The sequence below is a fragment of the Nerophis ophidion genome, linkage group LG04, assembly GCF_033978795.1.
Source record: "Nerophis ophidion isolate RoL-2023_Sa linkage group LG04, RoL_Noph_v1.0, whole genome shotgun sequence".
In the NCBI taxonomy this organism is placed as follows: domain Eukaryota; kingdom Metazoa; phylum Chordata; class Actinopteri; order Syngnathiformes; family Syngnathidae; genus Nerophis; species Nerophis ophidion.
In genome coordinates this window covers 56469700-56490598 of record NC_084614.1, presented here as the reverse complement: position 1 = coordinate 56490598, position 20899 = coordinate 56469700, and the positions used below count along the sequence as shown (strand labels likewise).

General features: G+C 39.1%; 1 protein-coding gene across 8 annotated transcripts in view; it reads right to left on the bottom strand.

The window, feature by feature from the left end:
* The window catches only part of LOC133551610 (neurexin-2-like), a 439020-nt gene that overhangs the window by 235471 nt on the left and 182650 nt on the right, over positions 1–20899 (bottom strand). For all 8 annotated transcript variants that reach the window (XM_061898511.1, XM_061898517.1, XM_061898513.1 and 5 more), the window contains exons 5-6: positions 20130–20291; positions 1909–2338 (exon numbers count right to left, since the gene is read on the bottom strand). In XM_061898511.1, coding sequence (XP_061754495.1) covers positions 1909–2338; positions 20130–20291 — 592 coding nt within the window. The remainder of the gene's footprint in view (positions 1–1908; positions 2339–20129; positions 20292–20899) is intronic.

Sequence of the window (20899 nt, the reverse complement as noted above, 5' to 3'; positions counted from 1 at the left end):
GTACTATGCTAATACCGGTATAACGACAAACCTAATATCTATGGCAGGGGTGCCCACTACGTCGATCGCGAGCTACCAGTGGATCACAGAGGCTGCTGTGTCAGTCGATCGCCAGCCAGGCAATAAAAAAATAGACCTAAAAATTGGCAATCATTAATCTTCACCAAGACGTCACTTTCGTCACTTGATTGACATTCACAGCACCCAAGGGTCTTGAGAGATGACGCTGGCTGCTGCCAGATCATTATTAAGAAAAAATGACCAACAGAAAGGCGAGAAACACTTTTTATTTTAACACGCTCTTGTGCCGTCCCTGCCGTCAAAACTCTAAAGACCGACTGCAAAGTTCCTGTCTTCATAATAAAAGTGCCTCTTCATTCTGCCTGCGCTAACAAATTAAGAGTTTCAGAAAGATAGCGCACGCAACCTAGCAAGTTTGCCGCCAATGTATTTCTTGTAAAGTGTATAAAAGCGAGTATGAAAGCTGGACAAATAAGATGCCAAAAACAACCTCTTTCATGTGGTATTGCACAGAAAGGAGGACTTTTTTTCTCTTCCATTTGAAAATGTGGAAGTTATCATCCCCACCGTCTGATTCCAATCAATGCAAGTCATCAGAATCAAGTAATACACCAACTTATATTCTTGTCTTCATGAAAGAAAGGAATCTATATGTGTTAAACAAGCTTGTATAATCATTGAACACCTTTAACTTCGTAACAAAAACGTCTCTTTCATAAATAAATAAATATAAATTATATATATATATATATATATATATATATATATATATATATATATATATATATATATATATATATATATATATATATATATATATATATATATAAATGAGGTAGATCCCCTCCACTTGGTCAATTGAAAAGTAGCTCGCCTGCAGAAAAAGTGTGGGCACCCCTGATCTATGGTAACAACTCTTATTTTATTTTGGTAGTAGCGACCTCCTCTCCGTCAACTTCCTTTGTTTTCACTTTATCAGGTGTTGAGGCCACATTTGGGCGGCAGTGGGGCCATGTGGGCGTTTACACTGGAGTCTCATAAAAAACACATTTTACTTGCAGTGTAAACAGTCAGATGGAGAAATCAGATTAAAAACCAAAAAAATATAAATTGGGCCACTTTGTCCTGCAGTGTAAACGTAGTCTTTGTTAATGATGTTATGAAAACCCAGAACTTTAGAAAGGTGATGCAAACAAGTGATGGATTCGCCTTATATTTGCTGCCCGTAGGGACAACACAATTCAAAACTACTTGTTGCACTATAGGGGATCTTTACCTACTCAGTGGGCTAGTGGTTAGAGTGTCTGCCCTGAGATCGGTCGGTCGTGAGTTCAAACCCCGGCTGAGTCATACCAAAGACTATAACAATGGGACCCGTTACCTCCCTGCTTGGCACTCAGCATTAAGGGTTGGAATTAGGGGTTAAATCACCAAAAATGATTCCCAGGGGGTGATCAAGGGTGATGGGTCAAATGCAGAGAATAATTTCGCCACATCTAGTCTATGTGTGACAATCATTGGTACTTTAACTTAAAATTGAAATTGTGTATTGTACTGTATTAATAAAGCCAACACATGGAGGGAAGTGATTAATTGGCCACTTGTACAATTGTATAACTCAAATGTGAAACTGGCATACATATATTACGGTGGCTATAAATATCAAAGTAATTAAAAATCCCACTGCATATGCGTTCATTTTTCAGTGCGGTGGGGGAGAAAATGGCAAGGGCACAGCACGGTGACTGTATCCGAGCTGGCATATGGTGACTTCACAGCTTGGAAATCTTTGTATGCAGCCGCTAAGAGCAGAGAAACACAGTAACAGAAGCAGACAGGGAGCCTCCCCTGCCTCCTCAAATACATATTATAATTTTTTTTTCTTACCATTGCGCCCTTTCCTCTGGAAGTCCACGTGGCTCCACTGGCCATCATCCAGCCTCTTGTCGCTGGCTTTCATCTTGATGCTGCCAGAGCCCATATCCATGACCAGGTAGAGAAAACCATCCATCAGCTCCATGGCGAAGAAGTCGGCCCTGGGGGTGCTCTCGGGCTGCGCCCCTAGCAGGCTGCCATGGCTGAACAGCAGCAGGCCGCTGGGCTCCGTGGTGCGGACGTCTAGTGATATGGTGCCTGTCTTTTTTGTGTTCCACCTGGGCAGTGTCAGGTAGGCAGACGGCGTGTCAAAGGTGACCGGCTCCAGGGCCTCCACGCTCTCGCAGCTGAACGTCAAGTCGCCATGGATACTTATTTTTGGGTCCCGGTGCTCAGCCAGCCGTGACAGCTCCAGTCGGAATTCATTATTCTTGTAGACCACCTGATAAATGAGAGAGATGTCGTGGTGAGGTGACAGCTGCGCCACGGCAATTCGACCGCTCCAAAGGTTTAGATATTACTCATCAATAAATAAAACAATGAATAAAACACACAAACACTGACGCAATATTCACAAGGACACTGTGCCAACCACATCTTTCCTTAGCTCAAATATTATACCAAAAATCTGTACATGTTAGAATCCTTTAGCTTCAAAGAGACAACAGTTTGCCTATGCTGTTAATGTATTTCTAACACGCATACAGTAATAATATCACATATCACACATATCCAACATATCCAAATAGGATAGGAAGAAGCCGGTTTACTGAGATTCAAAAATAGTCTTTTTTTTCAAACCATCTTACTGATTTATTCTGTTATTTGTAGGGGTGTGGGAAAATTTGATTCGAATTTGAATCATGATTCTCACGTTGTGCGATTCAGAATCGATTCTCATTTTTAAATTTGTTTTATTTTATTTTATTATTCTTTTTTTTTTTCAATCAATCCAACAAAACAATACACAGCAATACCATAAGAATGCAATCCAATTCCAAAACCAAATCTGACCCAGCACCACTCAGAACTGCAACAAACAGAGCAATTTAGAGAACACACAAACACGACACTAAAGAAACCAAAAGTAGTGAAACAAAAATGGTAAATAAATGGTAAATGGTTGTACTTGTTTAGCGCTTTTCTACCCCTTTATAAAGGAGCCCAAAGCGCTTTGACAGTATTTCCACATTCACCCATTCACACACACATTCACACACTGATGACGGGAGCTGCCATGCAAGGCGATAACAAGGACCCATCAGGAGCAAGGGTGAAGTGTCTTGCTCAAGGACACAACGGACATGACTAGGGTGGTAGAAGGTGGGGATTGAACCAGTAACCGTCAGATTGCTGGCACGGCCACTTTCCCAACTTCGCCACGCCGTTATCAACAACAGTATCAATATTAGTTATAATTTCAGCATAGCAGTGATTAAAAATCCCTCATTGAAATTATCATTAGACATTTATAAAAATAAATAAAAAAAGAATAGTGACACAGTGGCTTACACTTGCATCGCATCTTATAAGCTTAACAACACACTGTTTCCAATATTTTCACAAAGATAAAATAAGTCATATTTTTGGTTCATTTAATAGTTAAAACAAATTTACATTATTGCAATCAGTTGATAAAACATTGTCCTTTACAATTATAAAAGCTTTTTACAAAAATCTACTACTCTGCTTGCATGTCAGCAGACTGGGGTAGATCCTGCTGAAATCCTATGTATTGAATTAATTGAGAATCCTTTTAAATCGGAAAAAAACATTTTTTTTAATCGAGAATCGTGTTGAATTGAAAAAAAAAATTTGATTTTTAATCGAATCGTGACCCCAAGAATCGATATTGAATCGAATCGTGGGACCCCCAAAGATTCGCAGCGCTAGTTATTTGTCACTGTTTATCTAACACAAGAAATGTGGCGTATTAGAGCGGTGCATTATCCACTTTAACCCCCAGAGTTTTGAATATCCCAGAGTCGTGTATAAGGAAATTATGACCAACTCGGTTTCAAGCATCCCCTCAATGATTGGTCAAAAAGCACTCACGTGACTACAGGGTGCCACGACTGCTACCAATTTTGAGCTAATGCTATGTGTTTGCGGCGATTCTTCGTTAGTTTTTCCACATCAATAAATGCCCTGTTTTGTAGCAGAGTGCTCTACCAATGAGAATTGTGGGGAGATTTTACATCACTTTCCCCACAACCTGGTAAGAAGAGAAGGATTGGAAGTGAAGGTTTGCCATCTCCACTGGAGAACCACCAACTACAGTGTCTTGTGTGAGGTAAACACACAAAACAATGTCGGCGTTCTGTTCAGGAGAGAACACAAAGAAGCTAATACAAATAACAGAAAAAATGAACAAATTAAAAAGATGGTTTGACAAAAACAGACTATCTTTGAATCTCGGTAAAACTAAAATAATGCAACTGGGTAACAGCAGAAGAGAAAGTCAAACACAAATACAAATAGACTAAGTAAAATAAACCAGATTTTCGGTGTAGTAATAGATGAGAAAATTAACTGGAAATCTCATATAAAATATACAGTGACATATATAAAGTGACATATGTCAATAATGAATTAAGCAAAATATGTTCTGGACCAAAAATCACTCCATATTCTCTACTGGTTGCCAGTCTTACCATATCTGAGTTATTGTGCAGAAATATGGGGAAATAATTACAAAAGTACAATTATTTACTTACCATGTTACAGAAAAGAGAGATTAGTTAGAATAATACATAATGAGACATACCTACAGTGATTACAAATACATTGGAGGCAGGCACCCCATTTGACATATTTCACACAAAAGTCATAATTTCTCTATGATTGTTGGTCCAAAGGTAATTAAGATTTTGGCAAAATGAGGGTAATCATTCATATTTTTGGTCTTTCTCTGTATTGTTTACATTTATTGCACAGTTGGTAGCGTATTGTAGAGCCTTCTGGTCAGGAACTACTGCAGGAATGTAGCAGCAGAGTGTATCAAATATGGCCGCAAAATTATGATTTCACAAAATAAAATAATGTTTTATTTTAAGTTTTTGAGCTGGAGTATGCTTAGATATCCATCCATCCATCCATCCGCTAAATACACATATTATTTTGGTTCATTTTATCAGAAAAACTAACGTCAAAACGTCAGCAATTGCATGCATCCGGGGACAGCCACACACGTCCTTGGTAGCAGTAATGGCGCTTATTGTTCAGTTGGCCATACTATCTTTAAACACCACTCTGGAATATCTTAAAATTATTTTGGGGGCAATTCCAACTTTGAACACAGCGTCAGTTGCTATGTAGAGTAGCGCTTTCAATAATATTTTTATCATACTGCACACTTCCTCTTGCGCGAGATCCACCCAGGAATGGAGCCATATGAATCCCTTCCCTATTGTACCTTTTGTGTACTGTCCTGAACAAAATACAGTCATGTCCTCTGCAGAAAGTACTAACTTTAAGTCCTTTGTAACTTTACAAATGTCGTTCGTATAACGATTGAACAATTTTGGTCCCAGTATTGATTCTTGGGGTATACCACATGATATGTTTAGTGCTGCAGGTGTGTTGTCTGTTGTTCAGGTATTGTTCCCTGTTGGTTAAATAGTTTCTTACCCAGTTGAAGACCGACGCGCTGCTGCCGTGCCGTTCTAATTTGTTAATTAAGATTTAATGAATAATTGTGTGAAATGCTTTTGTTAATCCCATAAACACTGCAGCTGCACACTGTTCATCAGACAAACTGTTTATCAATATAAATCATGCTAGACACAATGGACCTGATCAGTGGCAAAATGTGCTAAATAGCGTATGCAAACTATACAACTGCACTATTAGAGGGCATGTTGCTGGTAATCTGCAAACAACCTAAGTGAAAAAGTGGCGCAAACCGCCCTTTGTCAATGAGAATGTTGTGTGTACTAGGGTTTGTTACCATGGAGACAAAAATTGACCTCCACATTTACGGTCATTCTCCAACTGTGGTGTTTTGGATCATAAGCACGCAGCTATAATCTGTTTCATCTTTTCTGGGCTATCGAAGCGCGCATACAGTGCAAGGAGAAAATGAAACAGACTTTTTAGCACGGAGAACGTGCACTCTGGTAGACGTTGGCTCTAACTGCAATAGTGCATGAGAAAATCCAAGGTTGCAATAATATTTGTCACGATCCGCCTCCCGGATCTGACACAGTTTTGTTCTTGAGTCCTTTTGTGTGTTTTCTAATTATTTTTGGACTCTTCCGATCCCCAAGTTTGAGCACTTCCTGTTTCTTATCTTCATGGTTACCTCATTTGCTCCACCTGCACTGACTTTCTGACGCACACCTGTTTTTGATTATTGTTTGAGTATTTAAACCTGCCTGCTACCTGTGTTCGTGCTGGATGTTTTGTTTGCTCCATGCAAAGGTCACGTTTGTTATTCTGCCTTTGTATTCACCTTGCTAAGTCATGTCTTAGCTTCGCGTGCGCCCTGCACGTCGTTTCTTTTGGACTTTGTGCTCGATGCTTGCTAACTATTAGCATTAGCTCCCCGCGCGTAGGCTCGCCTTTTCTTTGCCTTTTTGTCAGTGTTCTTTTGTCATTGTTATATTAAAACAAGCTCCTACCTGCAATTCTGCCTTGTCCGAGTCCTGCAGCATCTTGGGGTGACAACTCGCATATTCAATATGGGTTCCAAACGTATCAATATGTATCATATAGGAGATGTATTGAGTTGTTAATCGTTTGTATCAGCCTTTTAAATCATCCAGCGGATTAAAAAATGGCATTGCTTGATAGACAATATATCTCTACCATTTTTAGTTCTGATTATGGAAGGACAATGTGGCCTAACATTATATATCGCAATATATATTTTTCTCTTTGGCTCCTAATGAAGGCAGATGCTTCTCCTTCCCTTTCTCTGCTTTCGATTATTTTGTCGTGTCTTAACTTTCTCTGAGCCTCTTTTTGCACTTGCTCTCAAAAATCTAAACAATGGAATTGATCAACTGGTCTCTCAACAAAGTTGACTAGATCTTCTTGATGAGAAACTCGGGTCTGGATTATCTGCCTGTCCTGACAGAACATTGTTGTAAGCATACAGTGGACTCTTGGGAGAAGCGTGCCTTGTGATTCCGTAAGTAGAGGACGTCAGAGACATCTACCTGTTTGGATTCATGATAACAGGACATCTGCTGTTTGGAATAAGCGTATGCGTAGTGTATCGACAAATTTGAAGATGCTGGCAGCCATTCAAGGTACTCCAAAACTTTCACAAATGATTGAAGAATGGGAATAACTGTGAACACTCAGACATTTGTGATTTCTTTGCTTCGAGATTCCCCGTAGAGGAGAATGCAGCGAAGACGCAACAAACTCCTGTTGTTTGCTGACTTTTGTTAGACTGACTTGCTGTGTTATCGGGATAACACCCGGCATGCACCGAGGTCGAGGAACAAAACTCCTCTTCAAGCTTACAAACACACGAAAAATACTTTCACGGAAAATACACACCACACACATACCCAACTCCCATGGCCTTTGTTGCTTTCACACCACGTGGTATGATAGACCACGGAGCAGTTCCCCCTTGTGGAAGCAGCTTGGAACCGGATGCCCACCCCTTACCCCAAGTTGAGTTGTGCGTCGTAAAATGTCTATGTGCTTTGGTCGAAGATTTTCCTGGTCTCAAACTGTGCCCCAACACAAGAGTTTAGTTTGGGAGCTGTTTTTTTCCTCCTCCTCACTCCATGTTATACCTTTTTCCTACTTTTGCACGGGGCACCACCCTTGTGGCGATCCATCAGTGTTCTTGTTCTGTCTACCCTGTAACTGTATGTCTAAACTTAAATGGGTTTGTACTAAAATGTCATTTTGTTGCACTTTTTAAGTGCAATGACAATAAAATTATATTATATTCCGTGCATTGCAACTTCCTGTGATAACAACATCACAATATACTATTTGGTATATAAATGATAAAAAAATATTTCCAAATTACTTATAAACGCTCTTAATTTAGCTGCTGACGTTTGCATAAACATATTGCATGATTTCCTATTGTATTCTTGTCTCAAAATTATTATTAAATCATTTTTCTTTTTACCTTTCTGTTAAGATGTAATATTCACTAATTCTTCTTTTGTTTGGATACTTTACATTAGTTTTGAGCGATACAACAAAATTGGGTATCGATCAAACAACCTTGTTTACATTCAAGAGTTGTTAGCTATGCTTTTTTGTATTCCGCAGGGTAGTGTAGCATGTTAAGCTATTGTTTATGTCGTCTGGTCCTCCAGTGATATCGCTAATATTTGCCGCCATTAAAGCAGGAATTGCTGACTTTGAACGAAGCATCTTCGCACTGTTGAAAGGACACCAGCCGCTAGCAGGGACGCTACATTGCATTGAGAACGCGGTAGGTCACTTGTTGCTGTCAAATTCGCCCGGGAATCATTTCTGGTGATTTAATCACCAATTCCAACCCGGGATGCTGAGTGCCAAGCAGGGAGGTAATGGGTCCCATTTTTACAGTCTTTGGTATGACTTGGCAGGGGTTTGAACTCACAGCCTACCGATCTCAGGGCAGACACTCTAACCACTAAAATGTAGTTTCTCTTTAAATATCCTTCTTTTAAATGGCCTTACAAATTTACGTGTTGTCTTGTCTAATCATAAAAGATGCAGACAAGGCATGTTGGCTGACTTCTTAAAGTTTACTCCACAGCGTGCTTATCGATAAAATCAAGCTGCCCGCATGACTACATTCAAAATCCGAAACGGGGCTACTGCGCATGCTATTTACTACTGTGGGATGCTGGTTAATGGAGTTATGTTACCTAGCTCATAACATCAGAATATATATCTGCCTTAGGCCAGCTAGAAGGCCTTACTTGTGATCTGATTGGCTATCGCAACTGTGGCAGATTTGGTACAGCATGGCAACTCGAGGTAGCTGAATTCTTATTGGATAAAAACTCTATAACCTAAAAACAACAGCGCTGGAAGCAGCATAATATGACATGAAGAGAATATAAATACTTTTAGATTTTTAGGGAAAATAAATTGAAAATTACTTTTATCTTTAATTATGATCATGATTTCTGGTTATGTTAGGCCAGCAGAGAAGGCTTTCCTGGCCCTGACGGCACACCACTGAGTATAGTATTAAAAGCTCTATTATTGACTAAAGTTGTATGATTGTTTATATCATTCATCATCTATATCAAGCAACCATATTTATGTTCGTCAAAATATGTTGACACAGTCACATTGCAAGTGCTAAATATATAAATATATTTGCATCTTCTCCTTGTCACCACCTGCTGCCACCTTGTGGTTTGAATTCAGTTTTCCTCTGTTGGGGCAGTTGACCTTTTGACCTCACTTCATTTCTCTTTCCTCTTAGTGTTCCTGTTTCCCCTTTGTGGGTGGAGTTGTGAGACGTGCACAGCTGATTCACATTTTCCCCGGAGGATATTTAACCTGCACCTTGGCAGCTGGATGGCACTTGGGGATTCCACGTCTTGGCTCCCCGACTGACGACTTCCATGTCCGATCTTGCTTGTTATCCTGGTTGATCCCGGTCCCATCCAGCTTGGTTCCTAGACAGCTGTTGCACATCTTGCAACTCCAGCCTAAGTTTAGTCTAAGATTATTATATAGTTTTTGTTGTTTTTTCACAAAGCCCATTTTGAGTTCTCATTTTTGCTTCGTCGCTTTTAGTTCTCTCCTATGTGGAGCACCATTTGTTTTGAGTATACTACCAAGAGTAAAGAAACTTTTCTACTCACCTCTATTAGTCTGCATCCTTGGGTTCCTCTTAAATTATGACATACCAAGCCGTGACATTCCTAATATTATGAGTGTTCTGACAATCTGCAAATGTTCTGCATATTCATGAAGGAAGACACTAGATTGCGAGAGCTATTTTGCTCAGTTAGCAGAGACACAATCAGTATATCAAGTTGAGATATGTTTCAATAAACCAGGGGTAGGGAATTTATGGCTCTAGAGCCAGATGTGGCTCTTTTGATGACTGCATCTGGCTCTCAGGTGAATCTTAGCTGACATAGCTTAACACGATAAGTAATGAATAATTTCGTTGGTAATCACAATGTTAAAGATAACGTTTAAAATATAAAACATTCTCATGCATTTAATCCATCCATCCATTTTCTATCGCACCTGTTCAAGAAATAATGTTATTAAAAATAATTAGAGACTTATTATACTCTGAAAATGTTGGTCTTACTTAAAAAATGCAAGCATTTAGTTGTGTTCAGTGTTAAAAAATATATGATATGGCTCTCACGGAAATCCATTTTAAAATATTTGGCTTTCATGGCTCTCTCAGGAAAAAAGGTTCCAAACCCCTGCAATAAACGCAAATCTTTAGTATACAAGTATTTGATTTAATATTTGTATCTCATTTAAATTCACATAATTTCTAATGGGAAAAAAATGCATAGCTTTTTGTATTACTGTTTGGAACACATTACTGACAAAAACCGGGGGTACTGCTGTAATAGGAGGAAAAAAATTAGAAAGATCTGTCAATAGAAGAGTACTACTACATAAAAACAATCACAAATAGTATAAATGTATTGGAATAAGCTATTTAAATTTTTGCTTTAAATCTTTTTCACAGTGCCATAATGAGGGCTTTTTAACTTATTTAAGGGGTTAATTTTAGAAGAATAAGGTGGACAATTGCACATGACAAATATGAAAAGGAAGAGATGTTAAACCTACCATATAATAGGTGGACTTTGCCAGGTCAGCACACAATTCAATAATTAACAATCACAAAACAAATACAAGCATTTACAAGCATGGCTGAGCTCACAAAGAAGAAGGTGGTTTATTCTCTGCAGTCGCTGCACACCTCATTTTTATTTGCTTAATTTTACTATCTAATCGCAGGAAAAAGTGGAAGATATGGTAAAATAGAAATAAATTCAATAGCACAGTGTTAATGAAAGCACACGTAATTCCTGCAGCATCCCTGTGACTTCCTCTCGTGCTGTTTTTTGCTTTGTGTTTGGGCCTCATCAATATGCACAGCAGGAGAACAACAACAAAAAAAAAAAGCTTGTCTCATTTCACTTGAAGTCACCCGGTGTGTTATCTGCCACATCACTGTGCCACCAGTCAGTGCCGGAGGTGACACACTACGCTGCACAGAGGACTTACAGGCCTGGCTGTAAGGTGATATGAGCCAATATCACACTTCACACTGCCTCGCTGTGACTAATTAAGCCAAGCTGGAATCAGATGGTGGAACTGACCATTTAGAAATGAGTGAAAGTAGCAGTCGGCCCCCGCCCCCGAAAAGGAACGTATTGGTGATTTATCAACAAGGCAGTTGTACGTGGGTTGGCCTTTATTTATCACGAAGGCGATGAAAGCTGAGCAAGGTGCACAGACGTCAACAAAATGCACCCTGTGGCCCGTAAGAGGCTGTTATGTAAGGCCACGGACACGTCAATGCCAAAGTCAGCTTCGGTGTTTTGTCGCTGCACCACATTTATGACACATGCATGAATCTATTCACAGCTGACATCCGTATTTGAACACATCACAGTATTTTAACCTGTCCTGTAATTTCAATTCAAAGACAATAGTGTGACTTAAGGCTGTTTGCCACATTCACACAGATGTCTAGAGGGCGCTAACTTTTCAATGTATTTTACACAGTATATCCCGCCCTCTTTCGGCTTCTACGATGAAAATACGTACCTACGTATGTAACACATGCACATGCCTAATAGCGATTTGGATAGTTAGCATTACCTATTATTGAATGTATATTCTATCAAAGAATGGGTGTAGCTTAAATATTTGCAGACGTGTATCTCAATCTGTGCGCATGTAATTAAATTTGCGTTGTGTGTATTATTTTGTGTGCCTGTATATCAATCCGATCTATGATCTGCGAGAAGCAGGTACCCTCTATTTGCTGTTTTTTTTTTTTTTTTTTAACGTGACTTTTGTGACACTTCTGCCGTGCACAATTTGAAAGAGCGAATCCAGATTTGTGGGTGTGTAATACGTGTGCGCTAATGTTTTCCTGATACCAATATATTGGTACCAGTACTAAAAATATTTTTATACTTTTCGGTACTTTTCTAAATAACGGGAACAAACAAAAAATTGCATTATTGGCTTTATTTTGACAAAAAAATGTTCAGGTACATCAAACGTGTTTTTTATAGCAAGTTTCTCCTTAAATAAAATAGTGAACATACAAGACAACTTGTCCTTTATTAGTAAGTAAACAAACAAAGGCTCCTAAATTAGCTGCTGACATATGCAGTAACATATTGTGTCATTTTCCATTGCATTATTTTGTCAAAATTATTAGAGGCCTACTGTATTGAGATTTTCTTATTCAAACGGGGATAGCAGGTCCATTCTATGTGTCATACTTGATCATTTCGCTATATCGCCATATTTTTGCTGAAAGGATTTAGTAGAGAACATCCACAATAAAGTTTGCAACTGTCGGTGTTAAGAGAAAAGCCCTGCCTCTACCTGAAGTCGCAGACGATGACGTCGCAAGTGTGGGGGCTCCTCACATATTCACATTGATTTTAATGGGAGCCTCCAACAAAAAGTGCTATTCGGACCGAGAAAACGACAATTTCCCCATTAATTTGAGCGAGGATGAAAGATTTGTGTTTTAGGATATTGATAGCGACGGACTAGAAAAAAAATAAAAATAAATAAAAAACGGGTTAAAAAAAAAACACGATTGCATTGGGAAGGAATCCGATGTTTTTAAACACATTTACTAGGATAATTCTGGGAAATCCCTTATCTTTCGCTAGTGTTTGCTAGTGTTTTAGTGAGTTTAATATTACCTGATAGTTGGAGGGGTGTGTTGACGCCAATGTCTCAGGGAAGTCGACGGCAGCTTCATGGATGGCCCAAGCTCAGCTTTTCTCCGGTAAGAAGTGACTTTTTAACCACAATTTTCTCACCGAAACCTGCTGGTTGACATTTGGTCTGGATTCATGTTCGCTTGATCGCGCTGTGATCCATAGTAAATTTTCACCTCCGGGAATTTTAAACATGGAATCACCGTGTGTTTGTGTGGCTAAAGGCTAAAGCTTTCCAACTCCATCTTTCTACTGTGACTTCTCCAATATTAATTGAACAAATTGCAAAAGATTCAGCAACACAGATCTCCAAAATATTGTGTAATTATGCCGTTAAAGCAGACGACTTTTAGCTGTGTGTGTGCGTAGCGCTCATACTTCCTAAAAATGCGCGACTTCTTGCGTACACGTCATCATTACACAACGTTTCCAAGACGAAACTCCCGGGAAATCTAAAATTGTAATTTAGTAAACTAAAAAAGCCGTATTGGCATGTGTTGCAATGTTAATATTTCATCATTGATGTATAAACTATCAGACTGTGTGGTGGGTAGTAGTGGGTTTCAGTAGGCCTTTAAGGACAAGTGGTAGAAAATGAATTATTAATATACTTGTTCATTTACTGTTAATATCTGCTTACTTTCTGTTTTAACATTTTCTTTTTAAACTTCTGTTAAAATATAATAATAATTTATTCTTCTGTTGTTTGATACATTACATTAGTTTTGGATGATACCACAAATTTGGGTATCAGTCCGATACCCTGAATTGATTAACGTGGACCCCGACTTAAACAAGTTGAACATTTTATTCAGGTGTTACCATTTAGTGGTCAATTGTACGTTATATGTACTGTACTGTGCAATCTACTAATAAAAGTTTCAATCAATCAATCAAACCAAGTAGTTACACGATCATACATTGGTCATATTTAGAATCCTCATGTGTCCACTCCAGGGACATATTTCCTGAGTTTATAAACATAATATACATTTAAAAAAACGAAAGATGTTGGGATGCCAAAAAATACCTACATAATCATAGTAGTATCGACTAGATACGCTACAGCACTTGGTATCATTCCAGTGGATGTCAGGTGTAGATCCACCAATTGGCGGACCGGTACTTTTCAAAGGCGGTATACTTCCGAAAATGATGCATTAGTATTGCGGTACTATACTCATACCGTACAACTATAGCGTGCGCACGCATTCAGAAGTATGTGTGTGTAATACAATCAGCGTGTGCGTATCTGAGGTGTGCCTACATTAAACCAACAACAGGAGAAACCACGCAATTTTAATAAATCAGAAACATTTTACAGTTGAGGTGTGTGAAATAGAGACACCAAGACCCACCTTATGTTGTTTCTGATTGGTTTGAATTGCGTAGTGTCTTCCGTGGTTGGTTAAATGTAGGCACAGTGGATTGATGGCTTGATCTGGGATTTGAGGGTTTTTTCTAATCAGGGACAGACAACTAAAAACACATATACACAGATTTGATATACAGAAAAAGAAATTTGTACACACAAACACAAATTACATTACAAGCACAAAGATTGATATACACAATAATTTTGCTACAGTAATACTTGGGAAGTGGGATTCAAACCGGAAACCATCCAGTTACTGGAAAACTGTTCTCCCAGTGTAAGCAGTGAAATAACACGTCTCATGCCTGTACTTCCAACCTGAGAATGCCAGTTTTGTGTAGACGTCCGTAATTCCAATGTCCGTGAATTCAACTCGCCTTTGTGCGGTGCTTGTCAATCATTTCCTGTCACACCCCCAGGAAGAACAAAATGTTTCACACTCCTTCCCTCTGCCATGACTATAAATAGCATAATTAGTCTATAAAATAGTTTAAGTACTTATCAACATTAAAGAAAACAAAAAAGGAATAAAATATAGATTCATTTACATAAAATAACTTTATAAAAATAGTTTTAGTCTGTAACAGAAAATATTTAAAGTGAATTAGAGTGCCTGAAATAGCAAAATTAATAAATCCTTATCTTGAACATCTTGAACCCTTCACCCCCCCTCCCCCCTTTTTTTATGAGACACAATGATTTATGTGTTCAATGTTGGTTTGCTTACTATGGTATATTATTAAATTATTATTTATTTATCCACTGTTCTGTTACAGAGAACAAGGAAATTGAAAAAAATTGCTATGGTATGAGATAGTGACTTGTCCAGGGTGTACGCCGCCTTCCGCCCGATTGTAGCTGAGGTGGGCACCAGCGCCCCTGCGACCCCAAAGGGAATAAACGGTACAAAAAGGATAGATGGATGGATGGATGCTACAGTATGAAAAGGGGTTGGATTAAATAAGCTCTGCTTCTTCCTACTCCTTTTCGCACGTGCTGTAATGAAACAACTGGAATTGTGTGAGGCATTACATTGTATCATTTGCATGTTCGAAATAAACTGAAACTGAACTGAATTGATACAATTGATACATTGAACAATTTAGACCATCCCGAACCATTTGATAATTAAATTAATTCAATATATAAAAATACATTCGAATGGACCACTAACATTAACTCAGGAGGACACTTTTAAAACACATTAACCTACAAAATTATTGTCACCGACATCCCACTGGGTGTGAGTTTTCCTTGCCCTTATGTGGGCCTACCGAGGATGTCGTAGTGGTTTGTGTTGTGGTTTGTGCAGCCCTTTGAGACACTAGTGATTTAGGGCTATATAAATGAACATTGATTGATAAAAAAATAAAAAAATAAAAAAAAACTAAATAAATGAATAATTTGAGCAGATTTTTTTTGTTATCAAAATGAGAAAGTCGGGATTACAATAAGCACGTTTTGTAGTGCCCAGCTTTTCGTAGCGGGGTTTGATACCGCATGATACTGATAAAGCATTTTCCCTGGGGTCATACCATAGACTAGTTCAGAACACTGAAGTAGTAGAATTATTGGACAATGAGGAAGAGAATTTGAGATAGATATAGGGGACCAATCAGATACCACCATACTAACGTGTAGGTAATGGCATTGTAACATTTGAAAAAGTCGTTAATCTGTTAAATGATTACTGGAAAACAAAAGCTGCATTAGCTATAATGCCTTTTTGCCTCAATGAACCCTGTTTTTGTACAAAATCCTACTATATTTTTGTGAGAACAGTCTCTACAGTATAACGTTGTGCGGGCTCATTATCTTAATAAGCTATCTGTGAATGCAGCGTATTACTGAGTTGAATGATTGCAGCGTGTGGCTGAGAAAATAATGTGGCGTAGCATCTCGTCTAGTGGGTGTAAAGTGGCTACCATGCTATTAACGGGCCACCGAATCAAATGTGTCATTACATGAGAAAAGTGTAAAAATGGCAAGAACAGTTAGTGTATAAGTAGACAATTAAATCAATCATGCCAATTATCTAGTTTTTTTTTTTTGTGCAGCTCTTAGTGGAATGGAGGAGTAGAATATTATTATGGATAGGACCATGCGGAACATGTGGCTCCAAACTGGCTCCAGTGGTTGAAGCAGGAGATGATTGGAGGCGGATGATGCAGGTTTAGTTATTGACCTTTCAGATGGTGACCTCCCAGATAAATGTTTCTCTTCCTGCTTGCTGCTGCGGTTGATGCGTTTGTCTCAAAGTGGCGATTATTTTCCCTTTCAGCTGATGAACCGGATGGCCCCTGCTTGGCATCTATCATCACCGCTAAAGACATCCAGTGTTTTCAATGAATTAGAGGACAGTTATACCTTTCAATGGTTGTCGTTGGTGGCTTTAAAAGTCCAGATTTCAGCCGGTGCTTGCATTGATTTCCCATCGGGATAAGGAATAATGTAAATGTGTCAATTCTCAGCTTTAACCACGGAACTGTATCAGTCTCGTTCAACCGCTCCAGGCTGGACTGAACCGTCTGTGAACCTCGCCTCAGCATTTCCTGGCAGGCTGATCGCATTTGATCAGCTTTGCCTCGTCCACCACTCGGCCTCATTAGCAGGGATTTTTTTTTTCCTCCTCCTGTTTGTCATCCCCTCTCGGTGCACATCGCATCCTGCCAGCGTGCCTTCAATATGTTGTACTTAGGCACATCAGCTGCACGGGGCCCAAACACCACCACCAGCCATGCCGCCCACAGAGCGGAGGTTGCAGTAATGCCGGGACAATAACCTTCCCATAAATAACATCTCATCTTCATTTCAGCGCCTTCACGCAGCAGAGGAAATTTCCACATCAAATCATTCAGTGAGCTTGAAAACATGTTGTCCTCTCAATATCAACACTGAAATTGTAGCATTTGGCGGTGCATAGAAGAAAACGCATTTATTGCATTTTGAGGGCACTGAAGGGTTTTAAGGCAGAATAGCACAGACACGGGACATTTCATTAGGTACACCGCGCTAATGGCATCCAATTTAAAATACCGTGTGTGTCAAATATTCTTGCCTTTTTTGATTGAGAGTGTGCAGAGAGGAATCATATAAGAATGTTTTAGTATTGTGACAGTGTTTAGAGATGTTCACATGAATTGTGTCTCTCTTGGAGCTTATGATGTCTTCCGCCCGAATGCAGCTCCAGCAGCCCCCGCTACCCCAAACGGGACAAGCGGTAGAAAATGGATGGATGGATGGTAACCAATAAAAACAAATATACTAACACAATAAAATTGTAACTCTGAAAGTATAAGTCAAATATCTAGTTTTAAATAAGTGTAGCTAATGTCTCCAGTGGTACTCAAAATTACCCAACCCCCATTGTATTCATCTATTTTTTAAATATACAATCTGTCATATAGAACACTAATTTCAGTAAATGTTTATGGTTTATTGGTTTGTACCGCAATTGTATAATCAAAAAATGTAAAATTTTTAGTCAGGTAAACGAGGTTAAATCTTTTTTAGAGGGAATTGTTACATGCCCACAACCGCCACACATAGATTCGGTGCTCCTTGTTTGTCCTCCCTCATAAACACGTTATAATAGGACTGTCTGTAAATGGAGCTTGTCCTTCCAACTCCAAACAATAGATGGCGATGTAACTTAACACACCCGAATACACACCTGTCTGCCAGAGAATAAGAAGACCGAGCAGAAGGATCAGCGTTGACAGCCTCTATTAATACTCACTATATTTGGCAGATTATTCAGACCCGCCTACATTCTGTAATTAAATACAATTTTAAAAAAGTGCCGTCTGACAAATGAGTATTATCTAAGGTTTGTAGGGGTGCATGTATTTTGAGGTGAAATTCCAAGTGAACATACCAGTCGGAATCTCCTTCCTTGTTTGGTATAAAAATTATAACAAAACTTTTTCAAAACAAGTTACAGGTGCAGAGATATGACGCATACAGGCTAAACATGAAGATGGCCTAAAAAGCATATTTTAAAAAATTATTTAAAATACAACACATTCTTGATATTAGAAAATTGGAGTAAATAAGAATCTTGATTCGGATGTGAATCAATTTTTTTTTCACCCCTAATTGCATACTTTAAGGCGTAATTGTGACTTCAGAACTCCTAATTTGGAAACATCTTTGTTTATCCATTCATAAATTTTCTACCGCGTGTCCCTTTTGAGATTGCGGAGGGTGCTGGAGCCTATCTCAGTTGCATTTGGGCGGGAGGCGGGATACACCCTGGACAAGTAACCGTCTCATCACAGGGCCAACACAGATAGACAGACAACGTTCATACTCACATTAACACACTAGGGCCAATTTAGTGTTGCCAATCAACCAATCCCCAGGTGCATGTCTTTGGAGGTGGGAGGATACCGGAGGGAACCCACACAGTCACGGGGAGAACATGCAAACTCCACACAGAAAGATCCCGAGCCCGGGATTGAACCCAGGACTACTCAGGACCTTCGTATTGTGAGGGACATGCCCTAACCCCAGTTCCACCGTGCTGCTCCATCTTTGTTTAGCTGTTAATATTTAGGGCTCGCTTATGGTCCTTCTTGCAATGTCTATAAAATTTGAATTTATTATTGTTATTATTAATTAACTTTATTTAATTTACTTAAAAATATATTGTATTTTATTTATTTTTCTTATTAATATAAATATGTAATTTTATATTATTTACTTAGTGGCGATTTGTCCATGGTGTACCCGCCTTCCGCCCGATTGTAGCTGAGATGGGCACCAGCGCCCCCCGTGATCCCAAAGGGAATAAGCGGTACAAAATGGATTGATGGATGGATTATTTACTTATTTTTGTCCATTTAAAAAATACATGCACATGCATCATGGCCAAGTATGCAAATCACAAAGAAAAAAAGTAATACTAACGCAAATGCTGTGGTTTTAAACAAAAACAAAAGATTTTGAGGTTAATTTGGAGCTTTCATAATAAAAACACATGATGATATTAGAATGTTTTTTTACAAAATAGTTTGGACTGTTGTGCATTTGGCTGTTAACACCAAACTCTAATGTCATTTTGTTGAGCGAGAAAAAGAAAACTTGCCGGAGAAAAAAAGTGCAAATCCACATCCAGCTATGAAGCGCTGCACTAGTTTTGGCAGCGTTTTCAAATAAGCTTCCTGCCTGCTTTTAACAATACAATATGAAATTATTTATACTGTGCCAAGCTCTCCGTCACATATCATGCTGCTGCTTGTGTTCAGCCTCTCCACTTTATTTGCTGCGTGAATTCTGTGCAGGCTATAATTCGGATTAGCCGTTTGTTCTAAAGCAGTGACACATAAAAACTTTATTGCCATGTATGCATAAAAAAATGTGTTTGACTTGGGAGCTGGCTTCAACAACACTGACATTCTTATCCACTCATTTTAAATTTAGTCCCTCACTTGAGTTTTATGAGACTTTGCACCCCATTAAAAACAAATGTACGACACAGCTGAAAATGGGCCTTACCGAATCATGCGCCACTTTACACCTGACATCAGTGTTAAGCAAATAAAGTGTTATCCTGCTGTGTGGAGACAATCAAAGTGACACGTACAGGCTGAGGCTTCATGGGAAGATTAAAAATGAGGGAAAAGGAGCGAGCCCAGAGACAAATTCCAAGAGTAAGAAAAAGGATGCATTACTTATGTATACTGCTGGTACTTTCTCTCTAAAGGATTCCCCCAGGATTCTATAAACACACGCACACGCACACACACACACACACACACACACACACACACACACACACACACACACACACACAGTGCAGCATCCCTGCTAAATGCTTCACCTTGAAACACCCTTACAACAGCCCAGTCAATATGAACGTGAAGGCTGACTTTCTATGAGAAGAACATGTCTTGACTAAATTGGAAAAGGGCGGAGCTATCTAAAAAGGGCAGGGTAGTATTTCAAGCGGTCTGCAGAGGTCAAACAGGACTCACATCTTTGAGGCAGCCCATGAAGTTGTTGCTGACTGGCGAGCCTGGCAGGTCTGCTGTGTTCAAGCTGCCTCCGATGTAGAAGAGGTCGTCAGAGCCCAGCATGGTGTAGTCCTCTTGGGTGTAGCCTGTGGTTGTCAGTATCCCGTCCACCAAGATGGTCACCTGGAAGGAGAAGTTAAGCAGTCAAGTTCAGTCTCCTCACTGTCTTTAGAAACTAGTGACGCCTCTGTTTGTAACTTTAATCGAGGGTCTTTGAACACGCAACAGGTATATGCAATGAGATGCAAAAGTTAAACTTGTACATACAGTAACATTCTTTTATCCTGCTACATATACATTTATTATATTTTTATAAGGGCTGTCGACGTTAACGTATGTGAAAAATAGAAATAACTTATCGCTTTATATGCCTGAAGATTAATCATTGGCCCGGAAAATGTGCGCATTTGTTACGTGGTCTGTGATCACGATGAGAAGCGGCCCATTCCGCTTTAAAACAGAGATTTGGATAAAACTAAGGTAACTTGTTGGTATTGCAGCGACAAACATTTTTTATCATGGGCACACATCAAGTTTAAAATACCATGTTAGAGCATAAAGCCTACCGTATTTTTCAGGCCTATAAGGTGCACTTAAAATCCTTTCATTTTCTCAAAAATCGAAAGTGCGCCTTATAATCCAGTGCGCCTAATGTACGGCATAATTGTGGGTGTGCTTACTAACTTCGAGGCAAATTTATTTGGTACATGGTGTAATGATAAGTGTGACCA